The sequence below is a fragment of the Perognathus longimembris genome, chromosome 2, assembly GCF_023159225.1.
Source record: "Perognathus longimembris pacificus isolate PPM17 chromosome 2, ASM2315922v1, whole genome shotgun sequence".
Lineage (NCBI taxonomy): Eukaryota > Metazoa > Chordata > Mammalia > Rodentia > Heteromyidae > Perognathus > Perognathus longimembris.
Window position 1 is genome coordinate 45,462,071 of NC_063162.1, and position 18,060 is coordinate 45,480,130.

The 18,060-nt window shown below is 51.4% G+C and overlaps 1 protein-coding gene across 4 annotated transcripts in view; it reads left to right on the top strand.

The window, feature by feature from the left end:
- Positions 1-18,060, top strand: part of Pald1 (phosphatase domain containing paladin 1) — a 57,897-nt gene that overhangs the window by 13,109 nt on the left and 26,728 nt on the right. For 3 of the 4 annotated variants that reach the window (XM_048338950.1, XM_048338947.1, XM_048338948.1), the window contains 2 exons: positions 12,491-12,704; positions 17,591-17,693. In XM_048338950.1, coding sequence (XP_048194907.1) covers positions 12,520-12,704; positions 17,591-17,693 — 288 coding nt within the window. In that variant the 5' untranslated portion in view covers positions 12,491-12,519. Of the gene's footprint in view, positions 1-10,154; positions 10,193-12,490; positions 12,705-17,590; positions 17,694-18,060 lie in introns of those variants that run through there. The other variant, XM_048338949.1, reaches the window with a different exon arrangement.

The window sequence follows — 18,060 nt, forward strand, 5'->3', positions numbered from 1 at the left end:
GGTGTGCTGGCCTGGGCTCAGCTGGTTGGGTGGGTTTCTCTAGTCAACCACACTGTAGCCTGTCCTTCCAGTGGGGAGGTGGGCATTCGCATAGGCTGTGCCCTCTGGGCATACTTTCCCACTCAGTCAATGTCTTTCTGTTCTTCATAGGTCAACCGAGGCTCCCTTTGTGACTACCATATCTAAATTATTTTGTATTTCTTGGTCGACTCTTTTGTTGGACTGCGTGCTTGCTGGTTCCTGTGTGGTCTTCTGGTCAGCCCTAGGAAGTAGATATCAACATGATCTCCATTTTACAGATGAGGGAACCTGGCTCAGAGAAGTCCCTACTTTGGCCAGGGTCACACAGCATGCTGTGGGTGAGCCAGACTTGGTTGTCAGGTCTGCCTGCCTGCACTCTGTAGGCTCTGTAGGCCTGAATTCTTGTGATGCTTCCTTAGCCCAAGAATGTGGCTGATGGGTGGCAGTGGGCCTCTCTCGCCAGCCCCAGATGGGCCTCAGTGTTCCCAGCGCAAGACTGGTGGAAGCATGGGGGCTAGGGCACATGAGGCAGGATGTTCTTCCTGGCAGGACTTTCCATGAACAAATAGCTACCAGGAGCTGTGGGACAGAGGGGACAGATAAACAGGAAGAGGGAGAGACGGAAAACCTTGTCTTTTCCTTTGTGCCTTACACCCTCTGTGGTCTCTGCCTTGAGTTCCAGGTCCTGCGCTCCCTGCCAGGCACCACCCAGAGGCCTGGGAGTGTGCTCCTTGAATCCTGATGGGGTCTTGTTTTGCCGAGTGGTGGGGTGAGCCTGGCAGTTAGGACCACCAAGTTCAAATCTTAGTGCTGCTATTCCTTTTGAAGTCCTGGGGCTTGAACTCTGAGCCTGGGTGTGGTCCCTGAGCTTTTTTGCTCAAGGCCAATGTTCTACCACTTGAGTCACCATTCTACTTCCTGCCCTTTCTGTGATTAATTGGAGATAAGTCTTATGGACTGTTCTGCCTGAGCTGGCTTTGAACTGTGATCCTCAGATCTCAGCCTCCTGAGTAGCTAGGATTACAGGTGCGAGCCACTGGCACCCAGCCTGCCTTTCAAAAATTTTATTTACTGATTGTTAGTTTACTTGGCAGTACTAGGGCTTGAACTTGGGGCCTTTGAGCTTACTAGGTATAGGTGCTCTAACCCGTTAAGCCATGTTTGAACTTTCTTGAAGTTTCTTGTGGTGGTGGTGGTGGTGGTGGTGGTGGTGGTTGTTGTGTGTGTGTGTGTGTGTGTGTGTGTGTGTGTGTGTCTCCTAGGACTTGAACTCAGGATCTGGGCACCATCTCTGAGCTTTTTTTTTTTTTTTTTTTCTTCTCAAGGTCATTTCTCAGGTAGGATTTTTTGCTTCTTTCATTTCCGACCTCAATCTTCCTACTTGCATCCCTTAGCTCATCTGTGATGACAGATATTACTACCATGCCCTCCTTGGTAGTTGAGATGAGGTCTTGCTAACTTTTTGTCTCGGCTGGTCTTGAACCAGGATCTTCCTGATCTCTACCTCCAGGGTTGCTAGAGATCACAGGGGACTGCTGGGGGCTGGAAGAAGCAGTCTGCTTGCTCAGTGCACTGTCCTACACTGTAGAAGTTATGGCTTCCCTTCTCTTTACAGAAAAAACAAATGTTGTTGGGGTTGATGACCTCAGGCCAGCAGAGCCTTGGGCCCCAGGGATCCCAGAAGCATGTGTGGCTCTTTCTTGAGTGGCTTTGTACATGTCACCGCCATAACTCAGCTGTCTGAGGTCGACAGAAGCTGCAGTCATGCCTTGCTCCTAGTGCTGGGCCTGGCAGCTGAGCACACCCTGCAGAGCATACCTAATATCTGGCCACCATCCTCATAGCACTTGGACTTCTGCCCATCCCCAGCCCATCTTGTCTTTGGCAATATTGCATTACTCCCCAGGAGGCTGTGTGCAGTAAAAAGCAGTATGCCATTCCTGTCCCTCCCTGCTTACCCTTCCAGGCCCAGCTACATTGCCTCCCGCTTCAGGAAGCTTTCTCTGCCTTCCTTCTGCTATGCAGCTCAGTGTGGGGGTGGGGGGCAGACCTTGCATCAGCCCCTCTGAGCCCCCTCACAGGAGAATTGGAGGTCCTGGGAGAAGGGAGAATAGGGCCTGGTGAAACCTGACCCTTTCAGGGTTAAGTCCCTTCTGTGCCAAGGCCGGAAGTGAAGAGGACAGAGTGTGAAATGAAGTCATTTTCCTGCCTGGGGGTCCGCCGTGTGCCTGGCCTTCCGCAGTAAATCCTGTTTCCTCCTCTGCTCCGCATGCTCACATACTCTGGCTCCCATGACCCCGTAGGCCTCCAGCAGGTGGGGCTCCTGATGGAATGTTGGCCTCTTGTCCATCCGTCCATCCGGCACTGCCCCTTCCTGTGGGGATGTCATCACCTTTCCTGTCTTTGCTCTCCACTGAGCGTTGATGAGAACCATGGCATGGAGTCTGAGGGAAGCCACCTGAGGTCAAGTGCTGTGTTCTTGTAATAATGGGAACACCAAGGCTAGCAAGGGCAAACTAGAAGCCAGGCTTCTGGGCTACCCTTGAGCTGTGTGTGTGGACTGTGTGGGGCAAGCTGCCCCTTGTAGGCCTGTGGAGGGTGAGGAAGCTGTGTGTCCTCATTGGGCTCCATTTCTTCAGGAGAACCTGGGCTGCTTGTGTGTCCTGGAGCTCAACCGGTCAGCTGGGGACAGCATGACCTTGGTTAGCCCTCACTGCCCTGCAGGAAACCAGGCACAGAGGCATAGAGGCAAGGCCCAGGGCTCCAGATAGTACAGTGGCTGGCTGTCCAGGGTTGTCTGGCTCCAGGGACCTGGTGTTTCCCATGGGAAGGTGTTTAACACTGTACTTGTGCCACCTTGGGTGTCCCCAGTGCTGGGGAAGGGTCAGCATAGTTTTGGCTGCAAAGCTATACCAAACTATGGCTGCTGGCACAATGGCTAGGCTGCATGGTCAAGTGGGCATCCAGAGGCCTGGGGCACTGTAAGAATGATAAATAAAAACCAGAATAAGATATTCAGGAAGATGAGAAAAGCCATCTGGATTCATCATGGATGTGTTGAGATTTATCCTTTCAGATGTTTTGTGTGTGTGTGTGTGTGTGTGTGTGTGTGTGTGTGAGACTTGGTAACGTCGAGCATTGGTCATTGGGAAAATTAATGATGCACATCTTCCAAATCTGAACAGACTTTGTGCCATCATTTCAAAATCAACATCATTAATGGCCATTTATGTCACCACACTTGTCATGAAACACATTTCTGAAAGGGGAAGCTGCTGAGCTCACAGTGACCGACCAGGTTTTCCTCAATTCTGACCTTCCATTGAAAGCCCAGCTTTGTCCATCATTGGTAATAAGTGCAAACTTACCTTGTACCCATTTGAGAAAACATTTGCCACATGCTTCAGTTTACTGGCCATTCCCGCAAGTGGAAATGGTGCTGCCTGGATCAGAAAGTCCAGTTCTGCTCTGGTTCTGCCAAGCTCACGTGCAGATTTGCTCCACACATGCCACGCCACTCCACGCTATACCATGCCATGCTATACCTTGCTGGCATGAGTCGCTATAAGGCTTTGTGCATACTTCCCATTTCAGCATGCAGAGCAGCAAAAGGCTGTTGACCTAGGGGGCTGAGATTCAGGGAATGAATCATTTTTACTTCCCTATCAAGGACAGACACTTTTATGTATGTGACTCAGGCACATTTTGTCATTGGACGTGTGCATCTATGCAGAGCATAGACCAGCTGCTGTGGGGCCACTGCAGAAAGCTTAAGTTTCATCGTGTGTGTGTGTGTGTGTGTGTGTGTGTGTGTGTGTTACACTGAGATTTGAACTCAGGGCCTCCTGCTTTGCTTGGCTAGTGTTCTACCTCTTGAGTCACGGATCCTAGCTCTCTACCATGGCTTTTATGCTCCCATTCTACTTTCTGTCCTGTCAGTTGATTTAACCGAGGAGCCCTGGAAGGAAGGTGCTGGGAACCCTGGGTCTGTAGAGCAGGCTTGTAGTACTGTGGGATCAGATGACAGATACCTTGTGTTACTTAGCACAGTGTTGTACTCTCTTGAGGTCAGTGCATGTCACCTGCTGCCAGCAACCTGCAAGAACCCAGTGTGAGAACCTAGCTGAAAGCTCCTCGGAGTTAAGAATTCATTGTGTGTGATTTGCAGGAGCCCAATTTACCTTGTCCCTCCAGAGAGACAGGAGGCATGTGACTAGAAGAACTGGAGAAACCCAGTGAAGTTGAGCAGGTGACTGACTCCCATAGGTGGGGATCTGCTTCTCAGACAGGAGACCCCCTCAGAGCCATCACCCCCCCCCCCTTTATGGTATCCACAGTTGCTGGCTGCCATGTGATTCACTTTAGCTGTGTGGAATTCTTGGGTCATTATTCCCTGCCTACCACTTTCTACAGGTTATCCAACATGATGGCTTGCTATGGATTTAGCATCACGTTCTGGGCCCTATGTTAAAACTCTACTTGAGATATCTAACTTGCTTGTGGAAGACACTGGCAAAGTTGACCCCTTATTTTTGTGTTGTTCTTCCTTAATTTTACTCATTCAAGAATTGATTTGTGCCAAGCACTGGTGGGGCCCTGAGATGCCCTTGAAGGCCCAGGGGCCTAGAGAGCCCATGGTGGGGTGGGATGGGTGGATGGGGTGCTTAGGAAGGCTTCCTACCCTAGTGAGCAGGGTGGAGGGGAAGTAGGGTGGGCCAGGTAGGAAGCTGTGGAATGGGTGCATGGGAGGCTAGAGTGAACCTTACAGGCCCCACCTGCTGCCCTCATACTGCCAACAAGGCCATGAAGTATCTGCCTATGCCAGGTGAGACATGACTGGGTCAGCTGACAACATTATTTCTACAGACAATCCCAGGGCCATTCAGAGGCACAATTCTGCTTTCTGTAGCTGCCTCTACGTCCTGGCCTGCTGTCATATTGTATTACCAAGTACACGCAGTGGTCTGTTGGTGTTGCCTACTGTTCCAGAGACTGGGAAGAGTTCACTCAGTTGGAGTTTCTTGCCAGGTGGGAGTTGGGGCATGGTAGGCTGGGGCAGGGGATCTGCTCATGAAGACTTACAGAGATCAGTACATGGTTCCTCCTTGTGTCTACTTGAAGTCCTTTGTGCCAGACTGTCCCCTGTGTTTACTGTGCTTGGTCCTCTGGAGCCAGAGAGCTCTGCCCTGGTGAGAGTCTTACTGGGCCTTGGCAGTCATGGGCAAAGGAGATGTAGGAGACAAAGGACAGGAAGTGCCTGGTCCTGGTCCTGCCACCGCTGTGTAGTGATTGGACAGGTCTCTGGCCACCTGTGGGCCTATTTTTTTCTCTGTAAAGTAAGAGGAACAGAGGAGCCTCTGGCTCTCATCCTAAGGCACATATTGGTGCCCAAGGGGATGTGTGTTAGATTCCATACAGTGTGTGTGTGTGTGTGTGTGTGTGTGTGTGTGTGTGTGTGTGTGTACACATATGCATGCACAAATCTTTGTTGGGAGTTGGGGGACAAATAGGGCAGGTGAGGGGTTGATCTGAGCTTCTGCTGTAAGTGCCTGAACCGAGCTCTCTGGCCCCACGGGAGGGGAACCCTGTAGTGAGGAGACTTCCTCCGTGTTTGTTCTGAAGCTTAGGCAGATGTTTCCTGCAGCTGGCTGCTCAGTCCCCTCCACAAGATGGACAGGCCTATTTTTAGCTCCATTGTTACCGCCCTAGGCATCTGGCTGCCAGGGATGTGTTGGAGGCTGTGGTCCCAGGGCCTTCCCCTGTGTCTGGCATGTTCTCTGCCTCTGCTAATCCCAACTCTCGGCGTCCCTACATCCACTGGCAAAGCAAGGAGGCTTCAGGGGGGAAGGGGGCTCTTCTGGGGGCTGAAGCAGTAGGGAGAGCACAGGCTTTCCTGTGTCAGGCAGGGAAGTCCCCAGCCCCCATTGGTTTGTTCCACCTGCTGACTGGAACAGTTATTGGCCTCTGCTTCCTCATAGAGTGCTAGCATTCCCTTCTGTGAAATAGCACAAAATTCCCTACACACACTGGGGATTCCACCCCATGGGCTGGAGGGGCTTGAACCCTGGAGTGGGGAGGTGAGACACAGACTTAGCAGTCAGCAGGGTGGGTGGGGTTCTGCTGGCCTTTGATGGCTGGGTGGAGATGTGGGGATGGCCTAGGATATGGAGGCATCAAGGGACTGTGTGTTCCAGGATGTCCTCCGGAGCTGGGGCTGCTCTGAAGTGTCTTCCTTGGAGGTGTTCTAGGGTGATCCTGGGGACCCAGGGTTCTGCAGCCTCTTCCTGAGCTGCCCTTGGAACCTGCCATCCACACAATGGCTGTGCCCCAGCTCTACATTGAGCTTTGATGAAATGCTACCGCATTGAAAACAGAGGCCCCTTGTCCAGCCTCTCACTTTGCACATGGAAACCAAGTGTGGCCCAGCGAGGGTTGGGCTGACCTAGGGGCCTTAAAGTCAGGGCTGAGGGCAACCAGAGCCCAGCCAAGCAGAGCTGACTCTAACAGCATAGGACAGATGTGATGTGATTGGGCGATGCCTAGGAGAATGGGGATGATGTGAAGGGTAGGAAAGGGGTAAATCTCTTGCTTGCTGAGCAAGCAAGTTTAGCTGGTGAGGGGTACAGGAGTGGGAGGAATGGGGACAAGAACCCAGAGTGGGCATGTGTGTATTTATTTATTTATTTATTTATTTATTTATTTATTTATTTATTTATTTATTTATTTTTGCCAGTCCTGGGCCTTGGACTCAGGGCCTAAGCACTGTCCCTGGCTTCTTCCCGCTCAAGGCTAGCACTCTGCCACTTGAGCCACAGCGCCGCTTCTGGCCGTTTTCTGTATATGTGGTGCTGGGGAATCGAACCTAGGGCCTCGTGTATCCGAGGCAGGCACTCTTGCCACTAGGCCATATCCCCAGCCCCGTGTGTTTTTATTTTTCCCAGCTCCTTGAAATGATGCCCTTGTCCCTGCAGGGTTAAGGAAATCACAGTCCAGGTTCAAACACATGTTCCCATGGGCCCCCAGCTCCAGGGCCACCCAGAGAGAGCCAGCTAGGAAGACCTGGTGGGGTCTTGGGAGATCTGACCTTGAAGCATCTAGATCCTCTTAGACCCATTCCTGCAGTACCCCCATCTTCCCACCATGTTGTGTTTACCCTCCAGGTATTGCAGCCCGGCTGCTGCTCCTTCTTGAGCATTTCCACCCTCCTTCCTGTTGCTTCCTGAGACCACCAGCAGGGCTGGCCCTCACTCCCACATGACCTCTTCTTGCCCTCCAGGGACTGTTGTGGGCCCTAGAAGGACAAGGAGGGCTCTGCCTGTCCAGATGGGTTATTCTGTGCTCTCCATCCTTGCATTAGAACATTCTCCACCTCTGGGAGGATGTGGGGCATGGGGTGTGAAGTCTTGAGCGTGTGTCTCTACAACTGTCCACAGGGTCCCGGTGGCCTTGATCTATGACTTTTGTATTCTTTGAAACCACCACCACTGGATCTTGGAGGTTCTTCACCTAAACACTGACCTGCCAGCCTGCAGCACAGTCTATCTACCAGCAGCAGGGAAACTTTTCCTGCAAGGCAGGGAGAAGAAGTTCTGTCCTCTTGGTCTGGAGTCATTGGGGGTCAGACCTAAAAATAACAAGAGTGTATTAGTCAGGATTAAATTTGGCTGCGAGGAATAGGAAAAGCCAAGTAACAGTAGTTTATACAAGATGGAAGTTTATTTCTCCGTCCTGTCCAAGCCCTGAACTTTGCAAATCAGGCCGGGCATGGTGGCTCCTCTCCATCGTTTCCTTAGGAAACTTGGTTCTCCACAATTTGTCTGTGTGGCTTCTTGTGCTCATGATTCAAGATGGCTGTGGAGGGCTGGGGATATAGCCTAGTGGCAAGAGTGCCTGCCTCGGATACACGAGGCCCTAGGTTCGATTCCCCAGCACCACATATACAGAAAATGGCCAGAAGCGGCGCTGTGGCTCAAGTGGCAGAGTGCTAGCCTTGAGCGGGAAGAAGCCAGGGACAGTGCTCAGGCCCTGAGTCCAAGGCCCAGGACTGGCCAAAAAAAAAAAAAAGATGGCTGTGGAACTTCCATCCTCACATCTGTGCTCCAGGCAGCACGGTGGAAGAAAAGACCTCATTAGGAAGGATTCTGCAGCTTGTGACACTGTTCCTTATCCTGTTAGCGTTACAGTTTAGTCATGTGATCCCAGTATCTATAATGGAGGCAGTGAAGTCTTGATCCTGGGTCAAGACAAGAACCATCTCTACTCACATGGGGGGTGAAGGTGTTGTAGGCATTTTGATTGAACTTGTGGGTATTCCCAGGATGAGAAGGGGCCAGGTCTTCAGGATCCACAATCTCTCAGAGGGAGATTCAGAGGTAGAGTAGGGGTTCCTGCCTGGGGGCCAGGGAGAACATGCTCTGGGCCAGGAGGGAAGGCCCAGGTGTTAGGATCCAGCTTGGAGTGGAAGACAGGAGGGAAGGCAAACCCTTGCTGTGGTCAGATCTTGCCTGATGGTGAGGGACAGGAGGCTGGAGTTCACAGGCTTGGGAAGAAGGAGGAGATGCTCTAGGTAACAGGATCCCTATAGACCAGGTGCAGTGATGGGAGGATTAGAAGGATTAGATCCCTAGACCTCCAGGAGTCAGGCTAGGGCCCAGCATGGTGGACACGGGCTTCCCTGTTGACGCAGGCCAGCCCTGGCTACTTTGGGAGATGTGGAGATCTGGAATTTTATTGAAAGGCTTGGTGTGTGGGCCCAGGCAGCTACTTGGAGAGGGAAACCCAATCCTGTGAGGGCCTAGAATGTTTGTGCATGGTCCCTGCAGACCTGCCTCCTGGTGGCTCAGAGGCAGAGGCAGTGAGTCTTTAAGGGTAAAACCCAGAATAGATTTTTCAAGTGTGGAAATTTAGCTTCTCATAGGACACCCCCTTACACTGTTCAAAATTTTTATTTTTGGAATGTGTCTTGGCCCCAGCATTTTTTTCTTTTGGGAAATTTAGACCTACAGATAGGCTGAAGGAGGGCATTGGGCACCAGTCCCTGTTGTTTGTTCCTAGTTTCTCCGAAAGTCTGAAGGTTCCAGGCATCAGGCAGTGCCACTGACTCTTCCACCGTAGCTGCGGGGCACTGGGGCCTTCTATCTGTGATGCAAGGACTTCACTTCCTTATCGTGTGAGACTTCTTATGCCATTTTCCCCATCGTCTAAAAGCCACCAGATGGGTCATTTTCTGCATTCAGAGACACCCCCCCACCCCCAGAGACATGGCTGCCTCACTCGGAGTCTGGGCCCATGTTCCAGGACTCTGTGGGCCTGGTGACCGAGTGACTGCTGGCTAACTGCTACCTGTCAGGTGAGCAGAGAGGGAGGCTCACCCCCTCTTGGGGCAGGTGGACACATCTGTATTTGCACCCTCCATCCCTCCGTTGCTGTTCACTGTGCCCAGTTGGCCTCCCAGTGCATGAAACCAATGATACCCCATACCTACCAAGATTCAGTCCCTTGGGAAGGCTCTCCTTGCTTTATGGGTTGAAGCCCGGAGTTCAGCGCCACTGCACTGAGTTGGCCTCACTTGCTGAGCACACGGTCCTCTTCCTGGGTAGGTTCCCCTCTGTCCTCTGAGGGTGTTAGAGCAATGAATACACTTTTCCCACTAAGATAATAGTGAAGAAAGCTCTCCTCTGGCATAGCTCCCTAGACAGCCATTATGCTCCTAGTTTTACAAAGGAGAAGATGGGGAAGAGGCTGTGAAGGGACAGGAGGGTGAAGGACACAGAACAGTGACCCTACCTTGCTTAGCTGTGCCACTGTGTGTTCTACCTTGGTCCTGCTTAGCCATCCCTTTCTAAATTGTGGAATTCTCAGAAGTGTGTGTGTGTGTGTGTTTGAGAGAGAGAGAGAGAGAGAGAGTCACACACACACACACACACACACACACACACACACACACACACACACACACTGGGATTCAAACTCAAGAGTCTTGTGCCTGCCAGGCAAACTGTCTTCCACTCAAGCCATGCCTCCAACCCTTTTTGCTTTACATTATTTTATGAAAAGTCTCTCCCCCCCTTTATTTTTTGTCTGAGGCTGGACTTCAAATCACAATCCTCCTATCTGTGCCTCCTTGGTTAGAGTTTTGGTTGGAGCAAGGACACAGAGCCCTGCCAGGCTGGTGAGTGGGATTAGCCCTGGAGACATTCATTGCAGTAGGAGAGAGCTAGCTGGAGGTGGCCCCTGCCTGTAGGAGCTGGCTAGGCGCGGTGTCTCTGGGAGAGAAATGGTGACCTTTACTAAACTTTGTAACTTGTACAAATAATTGTACTTTACATCATTACTCTCAAAGCAGTCATGTTCATTGTAGGAAGTTTAGGAGTGATGCATAAGAAAGAAGTAAATAACTGCTTCTCATGCTACTTAGTAATAAGTGCTGTGAGTGCTTAGTATACCCTAGCTCGGATGACTGTTTGTTGCTGGGTACTGTCTTTGGTCCCGCAGTAATGGGCAAGAGAAGTAATGGAGAGACTCTGCCCTGCCCCCTTCAAGCTGGTTCCTCCTGTCAGCAGTTAGGTGCCCAGCCCCTTCTCCAAGCTGGGCAGCCCTTCTAGGGCCAAGCAGGACCCAAGTATGGTCCTGCCAGGAATAGCACAAAGCTCCGAGAACCATAGCACCACTTTCAGCCTTTTCTGAGTAGTTTATTGGAGATAAGTGTCTTATGGACTTTTCTGCCTGGGCTGGCTTTAAACCATGATCCTTAGATCTCAACCTCCTGAGCAGCTTGTATTACAGGCAAGAGCCACTGGCACTGGTGCTCCTGCTTTTGTGATGTTTACAAAGGCTATGGAGGTGGAGAGATGGGGGTGAGCATGTAGTCAGGGCTGGGCTTTGGGGTAGAGGCCGGGCTTTAGGATAGAATGTGGGAGCAGGGTAGGATGGAGGGGGAGGAGTGTGGTATGAAAGGCTGCCACTTGCTTCTTGGTCCTGGGTGCTGGCTGCTCAGTAGTTCTCAGAGTTGCTGATGTCTTCACACTTCCTACCAGCCCTAGGTGTCATTGTGACAAGCCAGACTGTCCCACCTTGGAGGCGGGGCCAGGGGGTGGAGGGAGGCTGCTGGAACATGATAGTTCTGAAACGCAATGGGGCCATCAGATTCCCCAACTCAGAATGCTCCCAGCAGAGGAGCTGCAGTCATGTCCTGCCCTTGCTGACCAGTCTCTGTTAGTGGACAGCAGTGTTATGGCCCACTTGTGTGCACCTCCAGACCAGCCCGCCCCTCACTGTCATTGTGTGCTGGACTGAGGCCCAGTGAGGAGAAAGGGGCCCTAACCCAGGGACAGCAGAATGAGAGCTCTGGGTGGAGAGAGATTTGGGGGAGGGGGCCCCTGCAAGGTGAGTGGCTCCAGGCTTGCCCATTCATTCCTCCAGACATTTTGGAGATGGGTTCAGCTTTCAAATGATACTATTCGCCTGCCTCCCCAGCAGCCTGCTCTGCCCCTCCAGCCTGCAGCTGTGCACATCTGTATTGCGTGCTGGCCACTCTTCCAGGACTACAGCTGGGGTCTGTCATTGCCTGCAGGCCCAAGGGAAGCCAGGGTAGCTAGGGCTGGAGCTGGAGGGGGTGCAGCCAGCCACAGGGAAGAGAGGCTGTTCCAAAGGGAATAGCCCCGGGTCTGGCCCCCACCCTGCAGCTGTGGCTAGCTGTTCTGTCCTCATCGGATCCATGGCTCGCTTTCTCCACGGAGCTGTTGCCCACAGCCCACTTGGCCAGGCTACTGTGGAGAGGGGACCGGGGAGCAGTGGTGAGCACTGTTTGGGGTCTGTGGACTTGGAGAGAGGTTCCAGCTTTGGCCTGTGGAGATCTCCTCTCTCCCTCCCCTTTCCTTCTCCCTCCCTCTCCCCTCCCCATCTCCCTCCTCTTTTCCCTCCTCCCCTCCCCCTCTTTTCCCCTTCCCTCTCACTTTCCCTTCCCCTTCCCTTGCCTTCCTCCCTCCCTCCTTCTCCCGCTCATTCCTCCCTCTCCCCTCCCTCTGTCTCCCCCCCCCCCCCACTTCCTTCCCAGTCAGTCCTTCCTGCCTGCTTTTCTGTTTGGAGAAATAGGGCTCATTCTTTCCATCATTGCTGAACTTAGAGCTGGTGGTGGGGCTTTTGTCAACACAAGGTGCACATGTTAAGGGAACTGTTGGGAGATTCTTGGGAGCTTTCAAGAATGTCAGGGCTGAGTGGTAGTGGGAGGGAAGTCAGCGGTGGTTTGAGAAAGTTCTGGAAAGGTGGATGAGTCTGGTAGTCAGCCATTCTCTTTGAGTCTCCAGAGAAAGAGGGGCTCTGGGGAAGGAGCCTGAGCCTAGTGAGAGGCTGCGTTGGGCCAGGCACATGGCAGGCACCCAGGGGTCTGGAGATTCTGAGACCCAGAGTGAGGAGCAACTCTGCGGGAGCTCTGTGGCTTTCCCAGCACTTCATGCTTTCCCACCCGCAGGTCTGGGATCCTGAGGCTGCCAGCGGACTATGGGTACAACGGCCAGCACAGCTCAGCAGACAGTCTCGGCAAGTGCCCCCTTTGAGGGTCTCCAGGGCGGAGGCACGATGGATGGCCGGCATTCCCTCAGTGTCCACTCCTTCCACACCACGAGCTTGCACAACAGCAAGGCCAAGTCCATCATCCCCAACAAGGTGGCTCCTGTCGTGATCACGTGAGTGGCAGGGAAGATGTGGCCCCAGGGACTTTGGTGGAGGTACAATGGCATACAACCTTACACGTTGCTTGTGGTTCTGTAGGTGAAGACAGTGAGGCCCGGAGAAGCAGTTTTTCTGGAGCCACACAGCCAGCAGATCGCTGAGCCCTGGTTGCTTGCCATGTCCATGGGGTGCATAGAGAAGGACGTGGAGGGGGTTACAGGAGGAGGGGGGACACACACATTTTGAAAATATACCTTTTGTTTTTGGCAGTAATGAAGTTTTAACTCAGGGCCTACTCCCTGCTTACGCAGGCATTTTTACACTTGAGCCAAATGTCTAGCCTTGAAAAAAGTTTATTATTTTTATTTTCCGGTTGTGGGGCTTGATCTCAGGGCCTGGGTACTGCCCTTGAGCTCTTTTTGTTCAAGGCTCTAGTGCTCTACCACTTCGATCCACAGCCCCATTTCTGGTTTTCTGGTGGTTGATTGGAGATAAGAGTTTCACGGACTTTCCTGCCTGGGCTGGCTTTGAACTGTGATCCTCAGGTCTCAGCCTCCTGAATAGCTAGGATTATAGGTATGAGCTACTGGTGCCCCGCTAAATTTTTTTTTTTTTATGTACTGAGGATTGAACTTTGGGATTGGGCACTGTCCCAAGCTTGGGGACTCACTCAAGGCTGGCTTTCTACTATTTGAGACATACCTCCTCTTCCAGCTTTTTGGGTGGTTAATTGGAGATAAGAGTCTCATGAACTTTGCTGCATGGGCTGGCTTTGAACCACAACCCTCAAATGTCCTCAAAGCCTCAAAGCCTCCTGAGTAGCTAGAATTAGAGGCATGAGCCATTGGCACCTGGTTGAAAAGTTTTTGACTGAATTTTTAAAAAAATAATTTATTAATTAAACAAAATTTTTTGACAAGGTGTTGTGCACAAGGTACAGTTACATAGTAGGGCAGTGTGTACATTTCTTGTGCTGTCTTACACCCTGTTTTTCTTTCCCTTCCCTAGGTCAGGTAGTCATATATACAATACACAGTGTACCAAGAACATATACAGTAGCCACGTGGCCTACGCCAAAGGGCTTTAAATGTAATGTCGACAGTAGACAATATGTCAACAGTAGTCTTATATGAACGTACATACATAGCTTTTGAGCTATTGTGCTCCACTGAGAGGTCTGTTTTTGACCTTTATATGTTGAGTAGTTGTTTGGGTTTAGTTGCATAATGTAGGGTCGCTGACCCAAACCTGTGGGATATACCATTTGACAAGAAGTTTTTGGTTTCGCAGACCTGGTCTCTACTGTTTCCCCCTCCCCACTCCTTAACTGACTGAATGGTTTTAAAGGCAGTGTAGGTACTGAGTTTCATGGAACTCAGATGTTTTTCTCTCAAGTCATCTGAGGGGGGCCTTCAGGGACATTTGCTGGGGAGGCAGAACATGCTTTGAGAGACCTGAACACACTGCAGTGTGCCAAGGTGGTGGGTCAGGAAGGGACTTGAGACCTTGTCTGTCTGTGGGGCAGTGTGGGCAAAGGAGTGGGTGCTGGGAGCCAGAGAACATAGGATGGAGGGTCACCGGGCTCGTCTCCGGGGGAGTTAGGAAGCCCTGTGCTTTCTATTCTGTCTGCCCACAGTAAGTCCTTGCCTCTGTAGATACCGAGACACTGAGAGCTAAGAATTAAGTATGGAGTCCACACTGGAGTTTGGCAGAAGACGGGGCTTTGCATGGAAGGAAGCCTGTGGTGTGGGAATGACCAAGCCTGCCCAGCAGGAAAGTCCTTCTGATAGATTACTAACCTCCGGATAAGGAGAGGAAAGAGATGTCAGATAAATGTCTCTGTTCTAAGAGATGATAAAAGTGCCTTGAAGGCTGTCTCTCCTTTCTTTACCATTATAACTGAACACTAACCAGGTAGTGTACTCATGCACTGACATGTGGAATTGAAACCCCTTTGTACAACTAATTGAAGCAATAATAAAAGAATAGCCAGGGGCTAGGAATGTGGCTTAGTGGTAGAGTGCTTGCCTAGCATGCATGAAGCCCTGGTTCAATTCCTCAGCCCCACATAAACAGAAAAATCCAGAAGTGGCTCTGTGGCTCAAGTGGTAGAGTGCTAGCCTTGAGTGGAAAGAAGCCAGGGACAGTGCTCAGGCTCTGAGTTCAAGCCCCACAACTGGCAAAAACAAAACAAAACAAAAGAATAGCCAGGTGGCATGACTCAGAGAAGTCACTAGCCAGAGGCAGACGTATGGCCTAGAGCTGGCTGTGGGCACAGCCTGTCTTGGCTGAGGCATGTCTGAGGTTGAAGGGACCTTAATGATCATCCAGTAGAGGAACTGGCATGGTGCATCCTTTAGGTCAGGTCTGGCTTATCACCTGTCTATGTCCTTAAGCTTTATTGAACTCTGCCACACCCCTCACTTCCATTTGGTCTGGCTGCCTAGCACTTCAGTGGCAGCATTGAGTAGCTTCAGCAGAGTGCTGTGGCTCATAAAGGACTTAAATACTTAAACCCAGCCCTTGGCAGGAGAGGTTTGCCAAATAGATCTAGAGAGCCAGGCACTGGTGGCTTCCTCCTATAATACTAGCTACTCAGGAATCCAAGATCCAAGGATCACAGTTCAAAGCCAGTCTGGACAGGAAAGTCTGTGTGACTGGTTTTTTATTTTATTTTTTTCAGTCCTGGGGCTTGAACTCAGGGCCTGAGCACTGTCCCTGGCTTCTTTTTGCTCAAGGCTAGCACTCTACCACTTGAGCCACAGCCCCACTTCTGGCTTTTTCTGTTTATGTGGTGCTGAGGAATCAAACCCAGGGCTTCATGCATGCTAGGGAAGCACTCTACCACTAGGCCACATTCCCAGCCCCTCTGTGTGACTCTTATTTTCAGTTAACCACCCAAAAAGCCAGAAGTGGAACCATGGCTCAAGTGGTAGAGTGCCAGTCTTGGGCATAAAAGCTCAGGGACAGCCCTGGGTTTAAGCCTCAGGACTGGTGCATGTGTGCATGCACGCACACAGACACAGAGACACAGACACACACAGACACCCCCCCCCCCAAAAAAAAAAAAAAAACCAAACCCAACCAAATACCCAGTCTAGCTATGAAACTGAGTTTGAGTAAGGCAGAGAGTGAATTACAAGGTAACATGAAAGAAGAGCTGGAGAGAGCCCAGGTCTCCTGACTCCTTGTACAGTGCCCCTCCAAACCACTCATCTGTCCCTGCTTTCCTAAAAGCAGTTCTGTTTTTGAGGAGCAGTACAAGGGTTTGAACTCATGGGCTTCATTCTTGCTTGGCTGGTTCTCTACCACTTGAGCCACATCTCCAGCATTAGGCTGGTTATTTTGGAGATAGAATCTAATGAACTTTTTTTTGCCTAGGCTGGCTTTGACCTGTAATCCTCCTGATCTCAGCCTCCTGAGTAGCTAGGACTCCAGGCATAAGCCAATGACCCTACACTAACAACAGCTCTTTTGTGAAGGGGACCCTACTGTGTACCATATTGTTTACAATCAGCACTGTGGCTTTGTATCCTAAGTGCCGTTGCTTTGCTCTTTGTACCTTTATCTGGCTTAGCATCTGTATAGAAAGCATGCTTTCTCACTTGTGGGTTTGTTTCAAATGGCCCTCTGTGGAGTCAGAACCACTACTGGTAACATAATTATGTTTGTGAATGCTGTCTCTGCTGAGCACTTCTTAGTGCATTCAGTTCTTACCCAAGTCCTTGGAGGAAGGAGAGCCACAGAATCTCCCCAGGGAAGGGTGGGGGTCCATTCTCCACATTTGTGGGCGGAACTACCACAGGAGGCTGCAGGCCCTGCTGTTGGCCCTGTAGCCATTATTACTCTGTACAGTCCCAGTGGTGAATTACATAACAAAATAATCCCAAACTAGAGGTCGGAATCCAGGCAGGTCATTTCTCTTCAGTTGGACATTCAGGCTTCTTCTCACTTTGCCCCAGGGCATCAACCTGTGCTTTCTGCCTTGTAGTCAGAGAGATGACAGTTCTACTGCTGCCATCAGGTCTGGACTTTGGCTAGGAGAAAAGCAGAAGACAAAGTCTGCCGGGCTAGATTTACCTCCCCCGGTGCGGGGATGCTAAGCTTACTCCCTTATCAGTGCTCCCCTTTTCACCCTCTCCCCTGGGCACCTGACCAGCAGGTGGCCAAGGTGGAGTGAAGGGACACAGGCTAGCCTAAGGTGCATGCGGCCATACGAGATCCCTTTTCCTCCCTCCTTACCCACAAAGGAAGCCAGGTACACGGAGTCTCGGAGACGGCTTCAAGAGCAAATCTGATTTAATAAGGGAGTGGCTAACAGTTGATATAGTAGGGGTGATGAGAAAAGGGGTGATAGACCAGGAGCTGGCAATAGGCTGGCGAGCTTGTCATAAGACCCCCTCATGAGCTGACGTCACCTGCATAGCACCACCATGGGCTGGCGAGAAAGTTGGGGGGCTGGTCGCAAAGCCAGTTCTTCTGGTTCTGGACCCAGAGAATTGTGGCCTGCTTCCGCATTCCCCCAGGGCTGGGGGAAGGGAGGCATCTCGGGGAGCGCTCTCCTCTGCCCTTCCCCCTTAAGGCCAAAGCTGAACCCCAACAAAAGTCGAAGGCATTTCTTTTGGAGGTGGCCTCGAATTTGCTCCTCACATCACATTGGCTAGGGTATAATCACATGACCACAGATAGCTGCAAGGGATGATTGGACATATAGTCTGCAGCTGAGTGGCCTAATTTCCAGTTAGAGTTCTGGGGTTCTGGGGGGAGCAGCTCTTGGGGGGATTCTGCCACAAATGGGTAGCCACGTCAGTAGAGGGTGCTTTCTGTGGACTCTGTTGAGTGTGGAGGGGACCTTGACTGTGGAGGTTGTCTGACTTGGTATCCGCTCTGCCTTTGGTAGATACAACTGCAAGGAGGAGTTCCAGATCCATGATGAGCTGCTCAAGGCCCATTATAAGCTAGGCCGGCTCTCCGACTCTACTCCTGAGCACTACCTGGTACAGGTGAGGGCTGCCTTCCCGCCTCCTCCTGCCCTCTATTATCCTTCCTCCTCTTCTTCTTTTCCTCCTTTGCCTCAGCTCTTTGTAAAAGCCAGTGAAGCTCATTCTTCCCACCACCCTCTGGGCTTTTCACCTGCTGGTTTCCTAGGCCAGTTCCTCTTATCTGTATTTTCTGCCTGGCTTCAGTCTGCTTCCTCCTCTTCCTCCTCCCTCTTCTTCTTCCTCTGCTCCCTTCCTTCTTCTCCACAAGAGGGGAGCAGAGATGGGAGCAGAGGGGAGCAGATGTTGGGCCTAGGACACCATCATCCTCCCCCTGTCCTCCTCAGCTTGCCCAGGCTGGAGTCTCCATGCTGCTCTTTCAGAATTTCAG